We start from the raw sequence: 17,228 nt of genomic DNA, 5'->3' as shown, positions 1-17,228 counted from the left end.
TATAGATTTACACGATTTGATCGCATAGACTTAAATTATGTAAAAAGTATCGTATTGAATTTGACAATGATATTTGACGAATATCGTGAATTTTAAGAAGGAAATATTATTTAACAAGTTTAATGAAACAATAAAGCAGTAGCATCGTATTGTATTTGAAGTATTTGAATCGAATAAGGTTTTTCCACCTTATTATCTGATTATTCTGACTATTCTTTCCATTTTATTTTATTTTTATATAATGTTCACAATGTTGCACCGCAAGCTTTAAAAGAAACCGTAAAAGAGATTCGAGCTCTGATTCTCGACCAGTTATAGCAGCCAAATGAGCGTATTTGGAAGCCACAGTAATGGCTGATGATCGCAAGAGTTGCAATGCGTATGAAATTTTGTCGTATTTCTGTTTCAGTACATAATTATATTTCATTATGCTTTATAATTAGATCTTGCATTGCAGATATACATATCTGTAATCTCCTGTTATGCTCGTCCTTTTTCCTTCCATTCCTCTGTATCATCGTACGAAAGAGACTGAGAATGTTTCGATTAGAAAATCTTCTTTAAAACATTTTCATCCGTTTTTTTTTTTTTTTTATGTGGATACGACAATAAAGGAGAAATGTACATATAAGTAGAATTTGCAATATATAAAGTACGAAGTACCAGACGGTCTAAACAGGTTTATACCATTAGTGTCGATGGTGTACCAACAGACCGAGTAGACGCAAGTACTCGATCGCATTTCCTTTAACGGAACTGAATAAAGGTAGAAATATAATTAGCAAAAACGAATTTGTATCTACAACTGATAAAGTAGATTTATTATCAATTTAGTTCCAAATTCGAAAGTAAGCTAATATATCGATAAAAGTGTGCGTATGATATAGCGTATGCGATATCTAATACGCGTTGTTTCTCGAATGTAATAGCACGTAAAACTAACAATGTAGCGAAAATATAACATTTCTTTGTAACAACGAATAAATTGAATTGAAATCGTTCTTGAGCAGCGCAGCATGATATGGATCGTACGTACTTATCAAAACTACACGATTTATCTGTCAGTAATGAAAGCGGCACTTCTTGTCTTCGCTCGTGACGTTCTAGATATTAATAGTAAAACTGCTGGTAAGAGGAAGCTTAATTTATTACCGCATCTTTCGATCGTTGTACGAAATCTTTATTATTCACAGATTATTTATCGAGTATAATATTGTTCGAAGCGCGCCGTATAGATGTAAATTTGGAATCATCGATGATACATTAACTTGTATGAAATGAAAAATGAATTTAGTTTTCTCCTATTGCAACATACCATTGTCACGCTATAAAGACTTTTTTATATTCTAAGACTTTCTTCGTATATGTATTACGACGTAGAAAGATCGGATCGGATCAGATCGGAAAATATGAGTCTGTGTGACAAAATCACAATAACGGTGGCGATGCCGGTGGCACGATAGCACAATACATTCTTTAAACGTTGAGGAATTCCGTCCCCCCTGGAGGTAACTTGACTATCCATACCGCACAACTCTGCTAATCGATGTAAGTCGATAAAAGGTAGATTAGACTTACAGTCTTCGCAGCGAAGAGAAGCCGATCGTGAACCGTCAGTCACGCGCGACGATCATCGCCGTTGGAACGACGTTTGGAGTCAGTTGTCCATATCCATTTTCGGTAATTTTTACATGTCCAGCGTGTTAGAATATCAAAGCGTGCTGCCGGTACTCTTTGAGGGTAAGTTTCAGAGAAAAATTGAGGAAAAAACTGGGGTAATCATCGTATACGTACATATATCGGTAAAACGCGAATTTATGCTGTATAATAATAGTTGTTTTCGAGTTTTTCCCACATTTTTATCACCTTGTTATTATGTTGAAAATTGATATTCTTGTCAGAAATCGATTATTGTTTTTACGATTCGTTGCGATTACTACTCGAACCTGCTTCGTTCGTTCAACGTTTTTCGTTCACCCTATTTTATATTGTACAATGCAACGCTTTATCACCCGTCTTGCCTCGTTCTTTTGTTCATTGCTCGAATAATTTCCCGTTGAGCGGGACGTGGAAATTTGGAAAAGAGTGTTTTTAAAGGAAGAAATTTCGTTGGCACACTAACAAGGTTGATGTAATACGATTGTAGATATTGCGATTTGCGGAGCAAAATGAACTAGATATGTCCGATATATCGCGTAATACTTTGTACATATCGGATAATTAAACAAGGAAACATCGTCAATATTCGGCAACACACGGATATGAACAAACGCGTTAGAGAACACATAGGCATGCTAGTGCAGGAAGAAAAATACAAGATATTGCGGGTTGAAGAGAATTAAAGAAAGGCGAGATTTAACGATGCGGATTAAAAAACACGTAAACATAAAAGCGAGACAAAATCAGGATAACGATCGGATAACGAGATAACGATCTTAACCTGTGAATACGTTAACGAAATAACATAGAAATTTTAATCGTAATATTAATTATTTGCCTAGAAACGACAACGTCCTATCGAAAGATGACTACTAATAAGACACAGGACATCGGAAGAAGGCACGCAATTCCTGTCATTTACACCAGAGGAACTCATTACGACGTCGGCTTCGATATTGTAAGAATTCAATTGTTTGTAACATATTCATTTCTTTTATATTGTCGTTATATTATTATCGTTGCATCACGTATGTATGTACATTCCATACTTTTTATACAATTTTCGTATTGCGGGCTTCGTATTTTTGTGGAAATATAACAACGACATAAGAGAGACAGAAAAAAAAAGAAAAAACTCATCAAGAAACGGAATGATCGATTACATAAGTCGGTTAAACCAAGATCATTATAAGATGATTGTAGCTACGTTTGATTATGTTTGAAAAAGAAGGTGGAATACCCTGAGTGAATTTTATTAACTTTGGATTCACCTGGAAAATAATTATTAAGAACTAGAAATTCCTGCTTCTTCTAATTCTTCCATGAATTGATCTGCGATCGATATACCGTGTATATATTATAAGTAGATACGTATACATATACGTATCATCATCATCGCCATTGTCATTGCCATCATCATCATCATCGCGTACTTAGCCGTGTTAAGTTTTCTACGAGTTTTATGTCCGAGTTAACCCAAATATTTGTAATTGGTCAAGTTTTCATCGGATCGAATGGCATAGTGATGTGAACTAACATAATTAATCTTCGATCATCTAAACTCATTATCAGTTAGAAAACTTGTTTAACGACATAAATTTCCTCCCTTTGTTCTATGTGTGAATGTTTTGCATCATCTTTGTTCGATTTTATACGACATGATATGTTCTACTATATATATTTTGCCTTTGTACGTGCATCCAAACGATAGATCGTAAATTGTAGGCTTAAATCGTTCTCACACCTGAGTATTTCTGAGAGATTCAATATGTTATATAATGATAGTTACATAATATTATGCAACTTCGAGCGTTTGCTGTTTGAAAAGATACCATCGTATATGTATGTGCAGATATTATAATAATGCACTCGCGACCTGAATTGTTCGTGAAATGCGATATTTTCAAGCTCGAGCTTTTTAACGAACCTCGTAGCACTATCTTCGCGTTTCGATGGAATCGCCATTTCAATGTATGTAGGTAAAACGAGATTACATAATAAGAAGGGTGAAAAAGGAGAATAAAACGAAATTTCAACAATTTTCCAATTAGGAAAAATCGATCGATCCGTGACGAAGGAGATTCGATTTCGTTTAATCTCAAAACCAGTAGTATCGTGCTTCTCTGATAATGTCTTTTCTTATTCAGGGTCGCACATTCTCTGGTCTGATTCAAGAGTTTGTCAGTATATATCAACCGCTTAATGAAACATATTTACCGCTATACGAGACAGAAGCGGGTAGAAAAATTTACGACGAAACCCTTGCCTGCGTAGAAGAGCAATTTCCCGGATATTTGAAAGAAATTCAAGGAACCGCTGATGGTGCCAACATTCCTTTTTATAAAGTACGTACAAATTTCGAAAAGCATAGCTTCTCGAATTTGCTTCGCGTACTCAAATATATGCGCGCGCAATTTCTTCCTTGCGTGCTTAAGTACGTTCCCTTGTGTGATAAACGAAATCAACACTCGATACGCGTTTCTTTTTCCTACAACAATTGCTTCCAGCATAAAAGGAATAAACTTATAAAACTCGACTGAATGATTTCCTTCTTTGCAGTTATTTCTGATGCATTTAGACGATATCGTACCAAATGTAGCAAATAGAGGACTAAAGGGAAATGCGTTACCCGTTGGATGTTCGACCATCATGTGCAATCAACCAGGGCAAGTAAGTGACCAAGCGTAGGAGAAAAATTGTTTACACAGCATCATGTACGATTTTACATAGTTTGTAATTTTTAATTTTTTAAAACAGTCTCTAATATTTATAATGTAATACTTCCATCTGCCTTTTTTAATATCACTTTTCTTTATCGTATGGATATTTTGAAATAGGAAATTTTAGGACACAACGAGGATGCCCTCAGCGAAACTTTAAATCATTGGTACTTGGTTTCTGCACATGTACTCGAACCAGGATACAAGGAAGAGAATTTTACATCTTTAAGTTATGCCGGATTTTTACCCGGATATACGATGGGTTACAATCATCATGGTCTCGTTTATACTATCAATACGCTTAGCGCCGCAAACTTGAGATCTGGTAAAACGCGTAAGTATGTTTTCCCATATTTTTTTCATTTTTTATCTATGTACATATATTTCAAATATATTTCGTTAGAAAAAAGATCTTTTCGATCGTTAACTTTATTCGTTGTACTAGAATGTCATTTTCTTCTTCGTTTTTTCTTTATACGCTTCCTTTCACCCTCCCCCACTCTTATTCCTTTTTCTTTCTTTATTATTATTTCATTTACAATTGGTATCAACCAGTTTCATTGGTACAATTGAAATTATCTCGTACAGCTAGATACTTCCTTACTCGAGCGTTATTAGCTGCAGAGAATTACGTACAAGCTCAACAGATTCTAAGAAATAAAGGTTTCGGTGCGGCAGAAGGATTTTCTGTGAATATGACTTTTCTAACACAAGAAGGGGATAGAATGTTTCATAATGCCGAGGTCGGTCCTTGTGAGATCAGTGACACGCAATCACAATTGAGCATTTTGACTGTTAGTCCTGGAGAAAATACGTACCATTGTAATAAGTAAGTTTATTTTTTCATTCTTCTTAATCACATACATAGACGTTACCGGTATTTTCGACTGTTCGTCTTCCAGATATCTACGACTGAAAATATCAGAAGTTGAAGGACTTATCATAAATAGCAGCGTAAAAAGAATGGCTACCATTTCTAACTACCCCCCCGCTAAAACCCGTCAAGATGTTTTAGATATTTTAAGCGATCAAACGGACGACGAATACAGAGTCTACCAAGAAAATAATAAGGATGATCGTGTAAAAACTATAGCGACTGGTATGTTACACAACTTATTCCTGTTTTTTTCTTTCATATCATTTGATTATTATAATCGTAACAAAGTATCTATCAATATCATACAAATAATCGTACAAATATAGGTATCTTTGACTGTATTGAAAAAACCTGGTCTATCTATACGAACAAGCCGAACACTACAGAGCCGGTCTTGGTCATACCATTACGATTCCATGACGAATCAGCAACTTCTGCTACGTAAATTTACCAACAACCAAAGTAACATTTCTTCGTGTTCAACTTCACCTATTTTTCTATCAGTTTTTACATCACGAAATCTGTAATTTCTTCCATTTATCTTTTTTTTTCCCTCATTTACATTGCACTTCTACCAATTATTCTAATCGATGACATCGAAACTTCTCTACAAATCATAATATTTTCCTTCTACTATCAAATCTTACCATCTTCCATGTTCTCCTATCATATTTTTATACACCTCGATCAATTGTTTTCATCTATTAAATACGATCAAAATAGAAATCAGGACAAACCCAGATATTACAAGAAAAAGAAAAAAGAAAAAAAAAATGAAAAAGAAAAAGAGAAGAGAGAAAAGAAATTAGATCGAGATCGAGGTTTTACAAAAATAATAAGATATTTTTACCTTTCTTCTAAATATACATACATATCTAAAAAACAGTTGCGATTTATTACACTCAACTTTAAAAATACCAAATCCAAGATAATTTAGCATCACATGATTAAACTTTGCAAATAAATGGAATATATAAAAGTAAAATATATCATTTGCAATAATATAAAGATACATCAACTTTTTTGTTTCCGTTAGAAACGAAAAATGCTCGAGTAATGCATTTCAACGACAATATGTAGGTATCACAACTTTTGGCCGTTTTTTCGATTCCATTTCCGAAAAGAATTCCTTTATATCTTCTTCTCGCACTACTTTCTTGTTTTCAGCAAACTTTTGCAAATACTGTTTTAATCGTTCCTTCATGTTATTGTATTCTGCAAGTGTATGTATCCGATTAAGTGAAATAAACGAATATGACTAACCAATTTAAACAAATGTTGAATCAACGTATTACCTTCGATGGCTGTCAATTGTTCCACGTGACCTAAAGAAGCAAGCGCTTTCATACCCTTTTCATATTGTGATTCTCGACTATTGATTTTACCAGCTTCCTCATAAGCGTGTACACTGTCCGTTGGATCAAGAAGAAACAAAATATGTTTCTCTCGATAAAGCTGCAATCGCAAAATTTTTTAAAGTTTACAAAAATCCAAGATAAGTAATTTATCAAAGTGATAAGAAATTATACCTCTTTACATGCTTCGCAAGTACATAGCGCAGCTCTCCATCCTTCTATCCAAAAACAGCTTCCTTGTGATAATATTCTTCTTGTAGAATTATTTTTTGGCATTGTACATCCTTTTCCTTGATTTTCCATATTGGTCGATTCATCTTCTTTATCCTCGAAAGAAACTTCCGTTGCCGTAAAAGCTGCAATCGTGATATGTGATGCTATTAAATACATTTTCGAAATAACGATGCGCTACGAAAATAACAAACAACAATTATAACAAGAACAATAACGACGATATTGATAACGATAATTAATGATCGAAAAAGTTATCGTTTTAAAAACAATTCTAAGTTACCTGTGTATTTATTAGCATAATTCCAAAGGAAATCATTAATTTTCATACAACCAGCACAAATCATTTCATCGTATGCAGCATCCACTGGTATTTCTTTTTCACATTCTAAATGCTAGCAATAGTAATTGCAATTAGTCTCAAAATATTTCAATTTTTATGCAGGCTTGTTACCTTCGAATGATACCAGTCTTCACAAATTATACATTGTAACATTTCATCGTTAATCGTATCATCTGGATCTGGATATGGTCTCTCACATGTGCAATAAACGCCATCAAAGTTATGATTATATTGATTTTCGGAATTTACAGAATCCTTTGACTATAAACAAAATATAAAATAAAAAAAAAGAATAGACATAAAGGTAGAAAGTATAATAGCGAACCTACAAGCTCCAAGTTACATTTTTTTCCTCCAAACTTCGAATTACCACAGTCACATCTGAAATGCCTTTTAGTATACAGTTCAATAAGTTCATGACCTTCGTGACAATGAAAACTACAAGCTAGGCAAACTGCTGCTCGCACTGATTTCTGACAACAAGTTTTGCATGCGTAAAGAGCTTGCCGTGTATATCCCTGAAAAAAATCCAATGATTTACTTATAGTTTACTTTCATACGTGTTAAATTAAAGCTCATGTTGCAAAACCTTGCTGTATGTGCAATTTTTGTCATCAGACGCGCCCAACACTGCATAGGCGTCTTCTTCCAATTGATTTTCTTCCCGTAGTACATCTAACATTGTAACCGAATTTTCTTCTTCGATAATTTCCTCGACATTCTCAGACATTTTGTTTAATTTATGATAATAATAATAATAATAATCCGAATTAATGACAATCTTTTTAATCACGTATTAGAAATCTGGAATCAAAGTTATCACGCTAAACTTTCATTCCCAATATTTTTCTTTTCACAAATCAAATCTTCGTCAAGTTAAAACGATCGATAATGTTTTATTTAAATTTGCAAAACGCGAAAAATTTTAAAAGACAACGTTCCCACCAAAGTAATATCGAACCACTTCTTATAACGTTTTAGGTTGTTTCGCGCGTCTTCGTATGCGGAATTGTTACTAGTCAATCATTATCGCGACAATAGCGCTCTTACCTTTTACGGATCGTACGTTTTGTCCATATAGTCTTAATTATTGACGTTACTTATAAAATATATATTTCTTCGTATTATCTATTTTCATTGATCACTGATACAAAATTCATACGTCGAGTATCAAACCGTTTCAATATTTCAATTTGGAGTAAGTTTAAAAATTCATATCATCTAAATACTGAAATTTCAATTAATCGATCTGTTTTATTATACATTCAAGTGAACAGTTAACATACATGTTAATTTTATATGCAATGCTCTTTATGTATGTATTATCATCTATCATAGATTAAAATAGATAAACATGCACCATCTGTAATGGTATTGATAAGTATCGAGAGATGGCATGCATGTTCAGTAGCTTTGCTTTTCGCGCCTTAATTATGCCTAACCTGACTTAAATATACAAAGCTTTCCAACTATTTTTGAGCAAAAGGCAAAACTTTCAACGAATCTGAGAGCTGTTCGAGCTTTTCCCACATTACTTTGCGAATTCTTTGAAATCACGAGTAATGGAGGAAGTAACCAAATGCAGATATATCGATTGTGTCGACACCCGGGAAAAGGAGCAAATACTTCACGAACTTCCCGTTTGCGATACCGGTCTCTGTGTGAGGTGGTTGATCAACAGTGGTCACGTGGATCTAATTGGAAGTGATCTGGATGCTTTACGGTCTATGAAATTTTTTGTTTGTAATAACCATTTCACGGAGGATTGCTACCTGAGTAAAGGCACTTTAAAGGAAAATGCAGTTCCTTCTCCACATTGGAGTACTATATCGAGAACATTGAGAAATTTGAAAACACGACGGGTAAGTATTTCTTATATATTGTATTCATTTCTGGTTCTCTTATTCTTAAGGTTTTCATTAATAAGCACAAATTTAAGTGCTCTTATATGCAAATAAGAAATTAAATTATGCCTTATCTATTAATATAATTGCAATACGTATAAATAATTCAATTAGAGTAGCATTATGTAGTATTATGTAGCATTATGTAGTATTATATACTATTATGTAGCATTATGTAGCATTATGTAGCATGAAATTTTTTCTATTTCGAATTTTAGAAAGTGCAATTAAACGGTCAAGAAAGTTCTATGGAGGAAGTAGCAACAGATCAACTTAAAGAAAAAAATGCTCCTTCTGAATTTGAAGTGGATCAATGGTGTAGAACGTGTGCGAGCAAGAAACAGAACCTTGTAAGTATGACAACCAAGGGGAAAGGCACGGATATGAGCCTTCTATCAAAATTGAAACTTTTGATAGAAATTGACGACGAAGATGCTTTACCAACAAAGATGTGTGACGAATGTGTCGACAAGCTGGAACAGTCTTTTAAGTTTTTCCAACAGATTTATGTAGCCGATAATACACTACGTCATGTATTTCCAAATACTCGATCAAGTAATACACCCAGGAAACCTCTTTATTCAATCGGTGAACACATGAGAAACGAACAGAAGGAAAAACAGAAAGAGAAAGAAAAAGAGGAGGAACAACAACAGCAGGTTCAGGATCGTGCGCCAAAAATTACCCGTGGTATTTTTAGACGTGGTCGCGGTAGACCTCGCACTAGAGGATATGCTGCTAGAGCAAGAGCAAGGCAAAGATCTGCCCAAATAGCAATCTCAATTTCAAATTCCAACGTAAACGATAATACGACATATGAAACCAGAGTGAACGAAGCGACTACATTAAAAAACGAATCACAGAGTGTCATAAGCAAAGACGAGGAAAGACACGGTGATACAGTATTTTCATTGCTCACTGATACATGTCATAGCGATGAAGAATTAGATTGGTCTGATGTATTAAAAGTAATGAACGATCACAGATATCAAACTGTTCCCAAACAAGAAATAGAAACGAAATTGGAGGAAAAGACAGAAAAGAAAATAGTGGAACAAGTAATTGAACCGGAAATGATGTTACAAGCGGAGACAGTATCAGAAACGTCGGGAATGGAAATGAAAACTGAAATGGGAAGCGAAGTTAAAGTAGAAATAGAAACGCAGTCTGATGCAACGAAGTCGATAGCAGAGCACGAAATTCAACGAATACATTGTGAATTTTGCAACGAATCATTTAAACTTAGACGTCAGTTACAAACACATTTATTGTCCAATCATTCTCAATTATCCGGATATATGTGTATAGATTGTCTAACTTGTTACGAAAATGAATCGTTACTTTCGAAGCATCGTAGTTTACGCCACGGAAATCGAATATATCGCTGTGAACATTGTCACGAAGAATTTCTCGAGAAAAGAGTACTAAGGGAACATATAAACAAATGTGAAATGCACGATCGAACGAATTATTCCTGCGATTCATGTGGATTGACATTTGCTTCTAAACAAGAATTAATTGGGCACATGGAAAATCATCCAGAAAATTCGGTCGTATCGTTTCACAAGGATCATGAAAATTCGCAAAAAGCCGAGAACGAATTAGTATCATCCTCAAAGACTACGATAGAATTTGAAGCAGAATCTGAGTACTCTTCAATTATATCTTCGAATATAGTTGGAATTTCAGAATCGAATAATTCGGATGAGAAGACTAAAAGCGTAATTAATTCGAGTAATACGTGCAAAGTTAATGCGACTGAGGAAACAGAAGAAGGAGCAACCATCGGTGAAGAATCAGTACCGACTTGTCCGGATTGTAACGAACAAATGCAAGATACAGTGGAACTCAGTATTCATCGAATGCGTCGTCATTCAATGAATAGGAAGGATGCGACGTGTCTTCTCTGTGACAACAAGACCTTTTCTTCACTGGACGAATACGAACAACACGTACTGGATCATTGCAAACGATTAAGAATATCACCATGATAGAATGAATTTACTTTACTTATTACATAATAATCGTGTAACGATAGAGGTGATTTATCATTTCTATTCATTGGATTTATCGGTCAAGGAGACATCAGGCTTCGGTGATATGAGGGAAAATGAAAGGGTACGAAAATTAATCAGTCTATTAAAATATTACGCATTGTGCGCGTTTGTGTTATATCGAATTTTCAACTCAACTTTCTATTATATGAAATAGGGAATATATTTTGATCTGACTAATGTAACAAGACGTTTGTTAACGTTTGTTAAGATGATCGAGCAACTAGATCACCTTTTTTCATTTATCTATCTATATTGAGTAAATAACGTAAAAAAAGTACAAATGTCCGAGAATAGAAAGCATCAATAACACAGCATGTCATATATACGATAACGACGTGTGACTCGTATAAAAAAGGAGCGCATCGGTAGAAATACATTTGTTCGCGGGTGAGAGCGTTTGCGATGTATATTACGTTCATAACATAAAAATATGTTGCTTTCATTTAATGCGTAGAAAGGTGTACTACGAAGGTTCGGTTTAACATACGCGTATATATGTAAATAACAGAACATGTGCGAGTGCGATAGTTTACGGGCGTCCGTATGCGAATGGATGTAACGGATCGCAATTGTTGTTTATTATTTACAATCGGTCGAGTTTGGCCGGTAGCTTTTAGAGTTATTATTAATCAATAAATATGTCTTTTGCGAACGATACTGATTCAAGAATAAAAACTACTATTCCGATCCTGGTGAGATTTTGAGCGGTGAGCACGACGGTCGATAAATGCAAGCATTCGGGAAGAAGGGATTGTTGCACCAATCGATATCTGAAACAAAAATCGCAGTGATTTAATCTTTGAAACAATGGAAATTTTTACCATGGAATTCATTTGAATGGTAAAACAATTGAGAAATTTAGACGAATATTATGGTGTTTGGAATCAGTGGAGTGTTTGCAGATACTTTATGTTTACACACGAGCACCTTTCGAGATAATTTAATTGATATTGTACCACGATTCTAATCGAGATTGATATTTTGCAATATTGACGGTGTCGTGCTCAGTCGGTTCGTACAGCTGATCTGCAAAGCTAGCTTGATGAAACTATAACAAAAGCGAAGAGGTCGGTAAGATAATAAATTGTATCGGTTACCTTAAACCAAGGTGATGATAAAGTTACTTGGGCGGTTGCCCTGTCTTCGCCACGTAAATGTAGCAACGTTTCAAGAAGATTTTTCACATCGTCCGATATCTCCTTGAAATATTCGTCAGGGAAACAAAAATCACACTTGAGTATATTTGCGGTAGTTTCTTCGATAGAATCGTCCAGGAAGGGCGAAAGCCCACTGTATGCAGGAAAAATTTCATAAATTCATTCATTGGTCAGGAAAGATTTGTTTCATAAAATATACATATATAGACACACATACGCATATGGGCGCGCGAGATTGTTACAAGTTACCTTAGTTACCTTAACAGTGCATAAAGAAAGACACCGGCAGCCCACATGTCCGTATAAGATCCTGTTGGTTTACCGAGAACTGATTCTGGGGCGGCAAATTCTAAATCAACGGGAGGAACGACTTCATCGAGCGGTACTGCTCTGACAGCTTCACCAAAATCGATCAGTTTTACCACACCACTTTCGTCATCGACCAGAACATTTTCCGGTTTTAGATCTAAATGAGCACGTTTACGCGAGTGAAGCCATTGTAACGCTGATAACAATTGACTGGTGTATCTTGCAACAGTTGCTTCCGTATATTCGATTTGTTCACCGAGATACGCGAACAACGTCGGACCTTTGACCCTGTATGCAAAAGTAAAAGCAGTTCGGTATGAAGAGCAACGAAGTAGTGCGCGTATCGATGATGACGATGGTTATCGGCAAGTGAGGAAAACAGGAAAATGAGAAAAAGAGAAGAAGAGGAAAGGAGGAAAGAGGGAAAAGAAAAAGATACTGACAGCTCCAAAACGATAGTATCGATATCCGGTTGAGGTGCATCCTCGAAGAGCGCAAACGCTCGAACGATATTGTCATGATGTATGCTTCTAAGAAGATCATACTCCGCTCGTGTTAGCAATAATGGTTGTTTTAAACGGGATATTTGCTTCAGCGCTACTTCTCGGTCAAATCCTTTCTCCATTGCACAGCATACTCTAGCGAATCTACCGACTCCTAATTCTTCCAATTCGATATATTTACTAATAAATTGTTCAGCTTCTATATCTTTCGTTGCTCTTTTCCTCAAATTCGGCAGCAAAACAATCGACGATGGTTCCTTTGTTGCAAATCCGTTCGATCGATTGCATTCGATCGCATCGCACCAAACGTTTGTTTTATCGATACCTATAGAGATGGGAAAAAAAGGAGAAAAAAAGTTTCTTCATTAATTTACGCGTACTTCATACTCGAATGCATGCACGATATTACATACTGTTATATACAATAGATACATATGCACGCACGCACGCAGATATAAATAAATGAATAAATAAATAAATAAATAAATCTATGTATAGCAACATACATACCTACGATACGAAGGGGAATTTTTGCTGAACAAGAACCCGTTTCATGTTCGACGCGACAGTGGTAAATCCCGGAATCAGAGGGAAGGCAAGGAGCAATTTCGAGACAAAGGGAATCGTTCGTTCGGAAAAGTCGATATCGATCGTTTCTCTCGATGTCACATCGTTGTCCCTCCTTTCTCCAACGGACGACTGCACGTTCCACGCGACGAGCTTCCAGTACGAGTCGAGCCACGCCACCGGCCGTCGCCCTGATCGAACACGGAATAGTCAAGATCGCGGGAGGACCGTTCTCTTCCGCGTGCATATCCTGCGGAAGACGGACGTTCTCTCCCTCGGAATCGATTCTTCGCGGACGAAAAGACCATGCACGGCTGATCGATGAATTTGGAACGAGACTCGCCGGAATCCAGAATTCCTCCTTTTTCCCAACTACTGGAGAGACGATTAGCCCTGGACCGTCCACACGGAATATCTCCAATTCTTCTCCAGCGTGTAATTTGCCCCAATCTGCGGTTAATCTTACTCTGCTTCCTGGAACGATCTACGGAATCTCCTAATTAACTTGACGAATCTTTTCCCTCCTCCTGATCATGCACCGGATCATCGTCTTTTCCACATCTTTCACACCCATTCCCCTTGAAATTATCATTCTTCCTTGATCTCCCTCATTCTAATCTTCGACGCACTTTGTTTATTCGATATCTTGTACACCGCTAAACAACAAGCATTCGATGACAATAACGAGCAGCAACAGCGACCCAATACTTAATAAACAGGTAGCGATTGTAATATTACAACGAAACCGCAAGAAACTACTGTTTAGCAGCAGAGTGTAAGAGCAACAGCGATAGATTCTATCACATCACCATGGTACAAAACTATCGTTGGAAAAAACTACTAATACTACAATAATATTATAAATAACGATAACAGATCAATGCCTCTTATATAGCAAGATAATAATAATAATGACGTCGACGACAACGAAATTATCCATGATAATTACCGCTACTGCTCCGACAATTGTAATCATAATGGTAGCGACGACGACACCTACGACTACGACGACCACTACCACGAGCACGAGCACGACCACGACCACGACCACGATCACGATCACGATCACGATCACGATCATAATAACAATAAACGCGAAAACAGCAGCAATCACATTTAATAATAAAGACGATATCGAGTTTGAAGGCATCAACCATGTTAAGAGCGACGATTAAGAAATAAGGTTGTATTGGTTTCGTGAATAAAAGTAACAAATTGTCAAAGTCTGTACAGTAAATGCACTAACATTATACGTTGGGAAGTGATACAACGTATCAACGAGAAACGGTGTATTTCATTCTTGGCGCTATTTTTTTCTTCACAATCAATGAAAACAGTGGGAAGACAAGTTATTACCGTACCAACGAAAAATTATACAATAGAGAGCGAATAGCAACAGGCATCAAGAGGAAGAGAAAGAAGAATCCTTTTGCTGCAATTGCAAGAGTTCTAATTACGAATAGGCAAATAGAGTTGTATATATAAGTATAAGAGTTAATGATAATTTCGGTGTTGTTGCTCACCGGGATAGAGTTGTTACGAACAGGCGAGCGAGGTCGAAGGGTGCTCCTGAATCCCTCGAGAAAATTTAATCTGCTTTTGCTAGGGCTTGAAGTTTGCCAAGTATCCTGATCCGAGCCTCCAGTGTAAGGTCGTTGCAAAGGTGTCGTAGCTGTCGCTCCTGTAGCTGTAGCTACTGCTTTCGAAGCCGTAGAAGACGTAGCAGCAGCAATTTCATTTCTCCCTTCTTCATTTGTTTTAGACATGTTCGGTATAGTTGATGAAATCGTGGAAGGTATACTCCCTCGACACGGAGAATCCGGACTCACGCCACGACTGTACGCCAGCAAATTATAAATGAAATTCAAACACGGTACGGCATCTATGAAAATACGCACTTCTATTGCGTTGAGTTATTATAACTCCAATGAGATATTATAACTCGAATCAACGCTCGGGTAGCTTACTCCCGTAATAAATATCACTATACGTAATCTAACTTTTGCTTTAATAATATAATCGCAATTATGTTGTACTTTGTTAGTTATTTCATTTTCGAAAACAACCGAGTCCCGTAAATTGCTTAAAATGTTTAATAAAATATAAAGCAATTTGAAATTTTAACCAAGCCAAATTGTCAATGCAGTACCCTGTCCTTATAGAAAATAATAAGAGAAAACAAGCTGTTAGTCAAATGACAAGTAAGTAGTGTTAAATAGACGTGGGAAAAGGATGCATCACAATTAGAATGTTGACCAATGTACAATTTATTCTAAACAAAATGTTTACGTTTCTCGAGTCATTAGTTTTATGTCGTCTTTCATAAATGCACATTTATTTACAGCATACTATCCCCCGCATTCGTTCAATCTTTCAATTATAAACATTATTAAAATTATTATACACTTGCAGCGTTATGTCGTTAATAGGTAATATAGTTTTTGGTGGGGGTGAGTCAGCATGTTGGACATGCTCGCTGTTATACGTTTCCATTTATCGTGCGTCATGTTTTCTGCTATTTTACATACGCGTGATTATTCGTCCATGTGCATACAGCTACGCGCATTTATTTTTCTTTCCAAATGAAAATCAATGAAACCCATAAACGTGCTCCCATGAATAGTAAAGCGAGGAAAAGTGTTTAAACGCTAAACAAAAAGACGGAACGGTATAATTATTTATAATAGTTGCGTTCGTTGTTTGATCAATTTTCCTTTTTAGTTCGAAACTTTTCCCGTTTAGTCAGATCGTATAATAAAATCTGTCTCGCCCCCACCCCTCCCTTCTTATCCTTCTTTCTCACCCTCTTTCTCTTTTTCTCACGCGAACACACACTTATACACTCATACACGCACGCGTATATACGCGAAATCATGCAATCACGCGAAAGATACATAACTCCCATAAATAGAACCATGCAACAAACACGCCTTTCCATTTTACTGTTATTTTTCTTTAAACAACAAGATACAAAGGAGTAGTGACGAGGATGTAACCGATGTGAGTGGGTACAAATCGATATACCTACCCCCAAATGCACGTATGTGCAAACAGCTAAGAAATAAGAAACAGTTTGGTCATATGTATTGTATCGTGTCGCATCGTACCGTACCGTACCGTACCGTATCGTATCGTATCGTATCGTATCGTATCGTATCGTACCGTACCGTACCGTACCGTACCGTACCGTATCGTACCGTATCGTACCGTATCGTACCGTACCGTATCGTACCATACCGTACCGTATCGTATCGTACCGTACCGTACCGTACCGTATCGTTTCGTACTATATAATATTGTATCATATCGTGTACTAATGTATTGTTATCATATTATATTGCATTGTATAGCATTATGTTCCAACGAACCATGACAGACACAGTTCTAGGAACATTAAAAACTACTCCAAAGGAGGTAGGTAATTATTATAGAATATAGTAGGAGACGTTCTCGCGATAAAGCTACTTAGCAGCAATAGCGAGGTAGATTCCTGGACTGTAATGTTAAGGCAAACAAGAGGAAGCACGTCGCAATATGGTGAAAGAG

At 36.2% G+C, this 17,228-nt stretch overlaps 4 protein-coding genes across 12 annotated transcripts in view; 2 read left to right on the top strand and 2 right to left on the bottom strand.

The window, feature by feature from the left end:
• The first annotated feature begins 1,558 nt into the window (after window positions 1-1,558).
• Window positions 1,559-6,054, top strand: tan (C45 family peptidase tan). Of its 2 annotated transcripts, none has more exons than XM_017897652.1 (8): window positions 1,559-1,680; window positions 2,502-2,617; window positions 3,807-4,004; window positions 4,219-4,329; window positions 4,497-4,713; window positions 4,968-5,208; window positions 5,282-5,478; window positions 5,583-6,054. In XM_017897652.1, the coding sequence occupies exons 2-8, from the start codon at window positions 2,525-2,527 to the stop codon at window positions 5,699-5,701; spliced, it is 1,176 nt and encodes a 391-aa protein (XP_017753141.1). In that variant the 5' UTR covers window positions 1,559-1,680; window positions 2,502-2,524; the 3' UTR covers window positions 5,702-6,054. The 2 variants fall into 2 exon arrangements, with proteins under 2 accessions (XP_017753141.1, XP_017753140.1); XM_017897651.1 differs by having other exon boundaries at window positions 1,559-1,740; window positions 5,583-6,053.
• Window positions 6,055-6,069: 15 nt separating this feature from the next.
• LOC108545856 (putative E3 ubiquitin-protein ligase UBR7) lies at window positions 6,070-8,288 on the bottom strand. Its single transcript, XM_017897653.1, has 8 exons — window positions 8,236-8,288; window positions 7,775-7,989; window positions 7,515-7,703; window positions 7,297-7,446; window positions 7,126-7,237; window positions 6,786-6,967; window positions 6,552-6,711; window positions 6,070-6,471 (listed from the first exon to the last, which is right to left on the bottom strand). Exons 2-8 carry the CDS (start codon window positions 7,913-7,915, stop codon window positions 6,320-6,322), a joined length of 1,086 nt encoding a protein of 361 aa, XP_017753142.1. The 5' UTR covers window positions 7,916-7,989; window positions 8,236-8,288; the 3' UTR covers window positions 6,070-6,319.
• A 237-nt stretch (window positions 8,289-8,525) lies between these two features.
• LOC108545924 (transcription factor E4F1) lies at window positions 8,526-11,644 on the top strand. The gene is made up of 2 exons (XM_017897754.1): window positions 8,526-9,047; window positions 9,308-11,644. The coding sequence occupies exons 1-2, from the start codon at window positions 8,748-8,750 to the stop codon at window positions 11,078-11,080; spliced, it is 2,073 nt and encodes a 690-aa protein (XP_017753243.1). The 5' UTR covers window positions 8,526-8,747; the 3' UTR covers window positions 11,081-11,644.
• Window positions 11,645-11,721: 77 nt separating this feature from the next.
• Window positions 11,722-17,228, bottom strand: part of trio (trio Rho guanine nucleotide exchange factor) — a 23,261-nt gene continuing 17,754 nt past the window's right edge. For 5 of the 8 annotated variants that reach the window (XM_017897746.1, XM_017897748.1, XM_017897749.1 and 2 more), the window contains 6 exons: window positions 15,206-15,518; window positions 13,626-14,166; window positions 13,056-13,440; window positions 12,562-12,900; window positions 12,244-12,436; window positions 11,722-11,916 (listed from right to left, as the gene is read on the bottom strand). In XM_017897746.1, the coding sequence (XP_017753235.1) occupies window positions 11,809-11,916; window positions 12,244-12,436; window positions 12,562-12,900; window positions 13,056-13,440; window positions 13,626-14,166; window positions 15,206-15,518 (1,879 nt within the window). In that variant the 3' untranslated portion in view covers window positions 11,722-11,808. Of the gene's footprint in view, window positions 11,917-12,243; window positions 12,437-12,561; window positions 12,901-13,055; window positions 13,441-13,625; window positions 15,132-15,205; window positions 15,519-17,228 lie in introns of those variants that run through there. The other 3 variants (XM_017897751.1, XM_017897752.1, XM_017897753.1) reach the window with 3 other exon arrangements.

Source organism: Eufriesea mexicana, unplaced genomic scaffold (assembly GCF_001483705.2).
Source record: "Eufriesea mexicana isolate 0111107269 unplaced genomic scaffold, ASM148370v2 scaffold572, whole genome shotgun sequence".
Classification (NCBI taxonomy): Eukaryota; Metazoa; Arthropoda; class Insecta; order Hymenoptera; family Apidae; genus Eufriesea; species Eufriesea mexicana.
The sequence above is the reverse complement of the archived record's forward strand: the minus strand, read 5'-3'. Positions and strand labels throughout refer to the sequence as shown.

Coding starts and splice junctions, on each gene's coding strand:
- tan (XM_017897651.1), top strand. CDS start 1,692: ATGTCCAGCGTGTTAGAATATCAAAGCGTGCTGCCGGTACTCTTTGAG. Junction 2,618..3,806: donor ACGACGTCGGCTTCGATATT/GTAAGAATTCAA, acceptor TTTCTTATTCAG/GGTCGCACATTCTCTGGTCT. Junction 4,714..4,967: donor CTTGAGATCTGGTAAAACGC/GTAAGTATGTTT, acceptor TATCTCGTACAG/CTAGATACTTCCTTACTCGA.
- LOC108545856 (XM_017897653.1), bottom strand. CDS start 7,915: ATGTCTGAGAATGTCGAGGAAATTATCGAAGAAGAAAATTCGGTTACA. Junction 7,238..7,296: donor AAGACTGGTATCATTCGAAG/GTAACAAGCCTG, acceptor TACTATTGCTAG/CATTTAGAATGTGAAAAAGA. Junction 6,472..6,551: donor ACAATTGACAGCCATCGAAG/GTAATACGTTGA, acceptor ATACACTTGCAG/AATACAATAACATGAAGGAA.
- LOC108545924 (XM_017897754.1), top strand. CDS start 8,748: ATGGAGGAAGTAACCAAATGCAGATATATCGATTGTGTCGACACCCGG. Junction 9,048..9,307: donor GAAATTTGAAAACACGACGG/GTAAGTATTTCT, acceptor TTCGAATTTTAG/AAAGTGCAATTAAACGGTCA.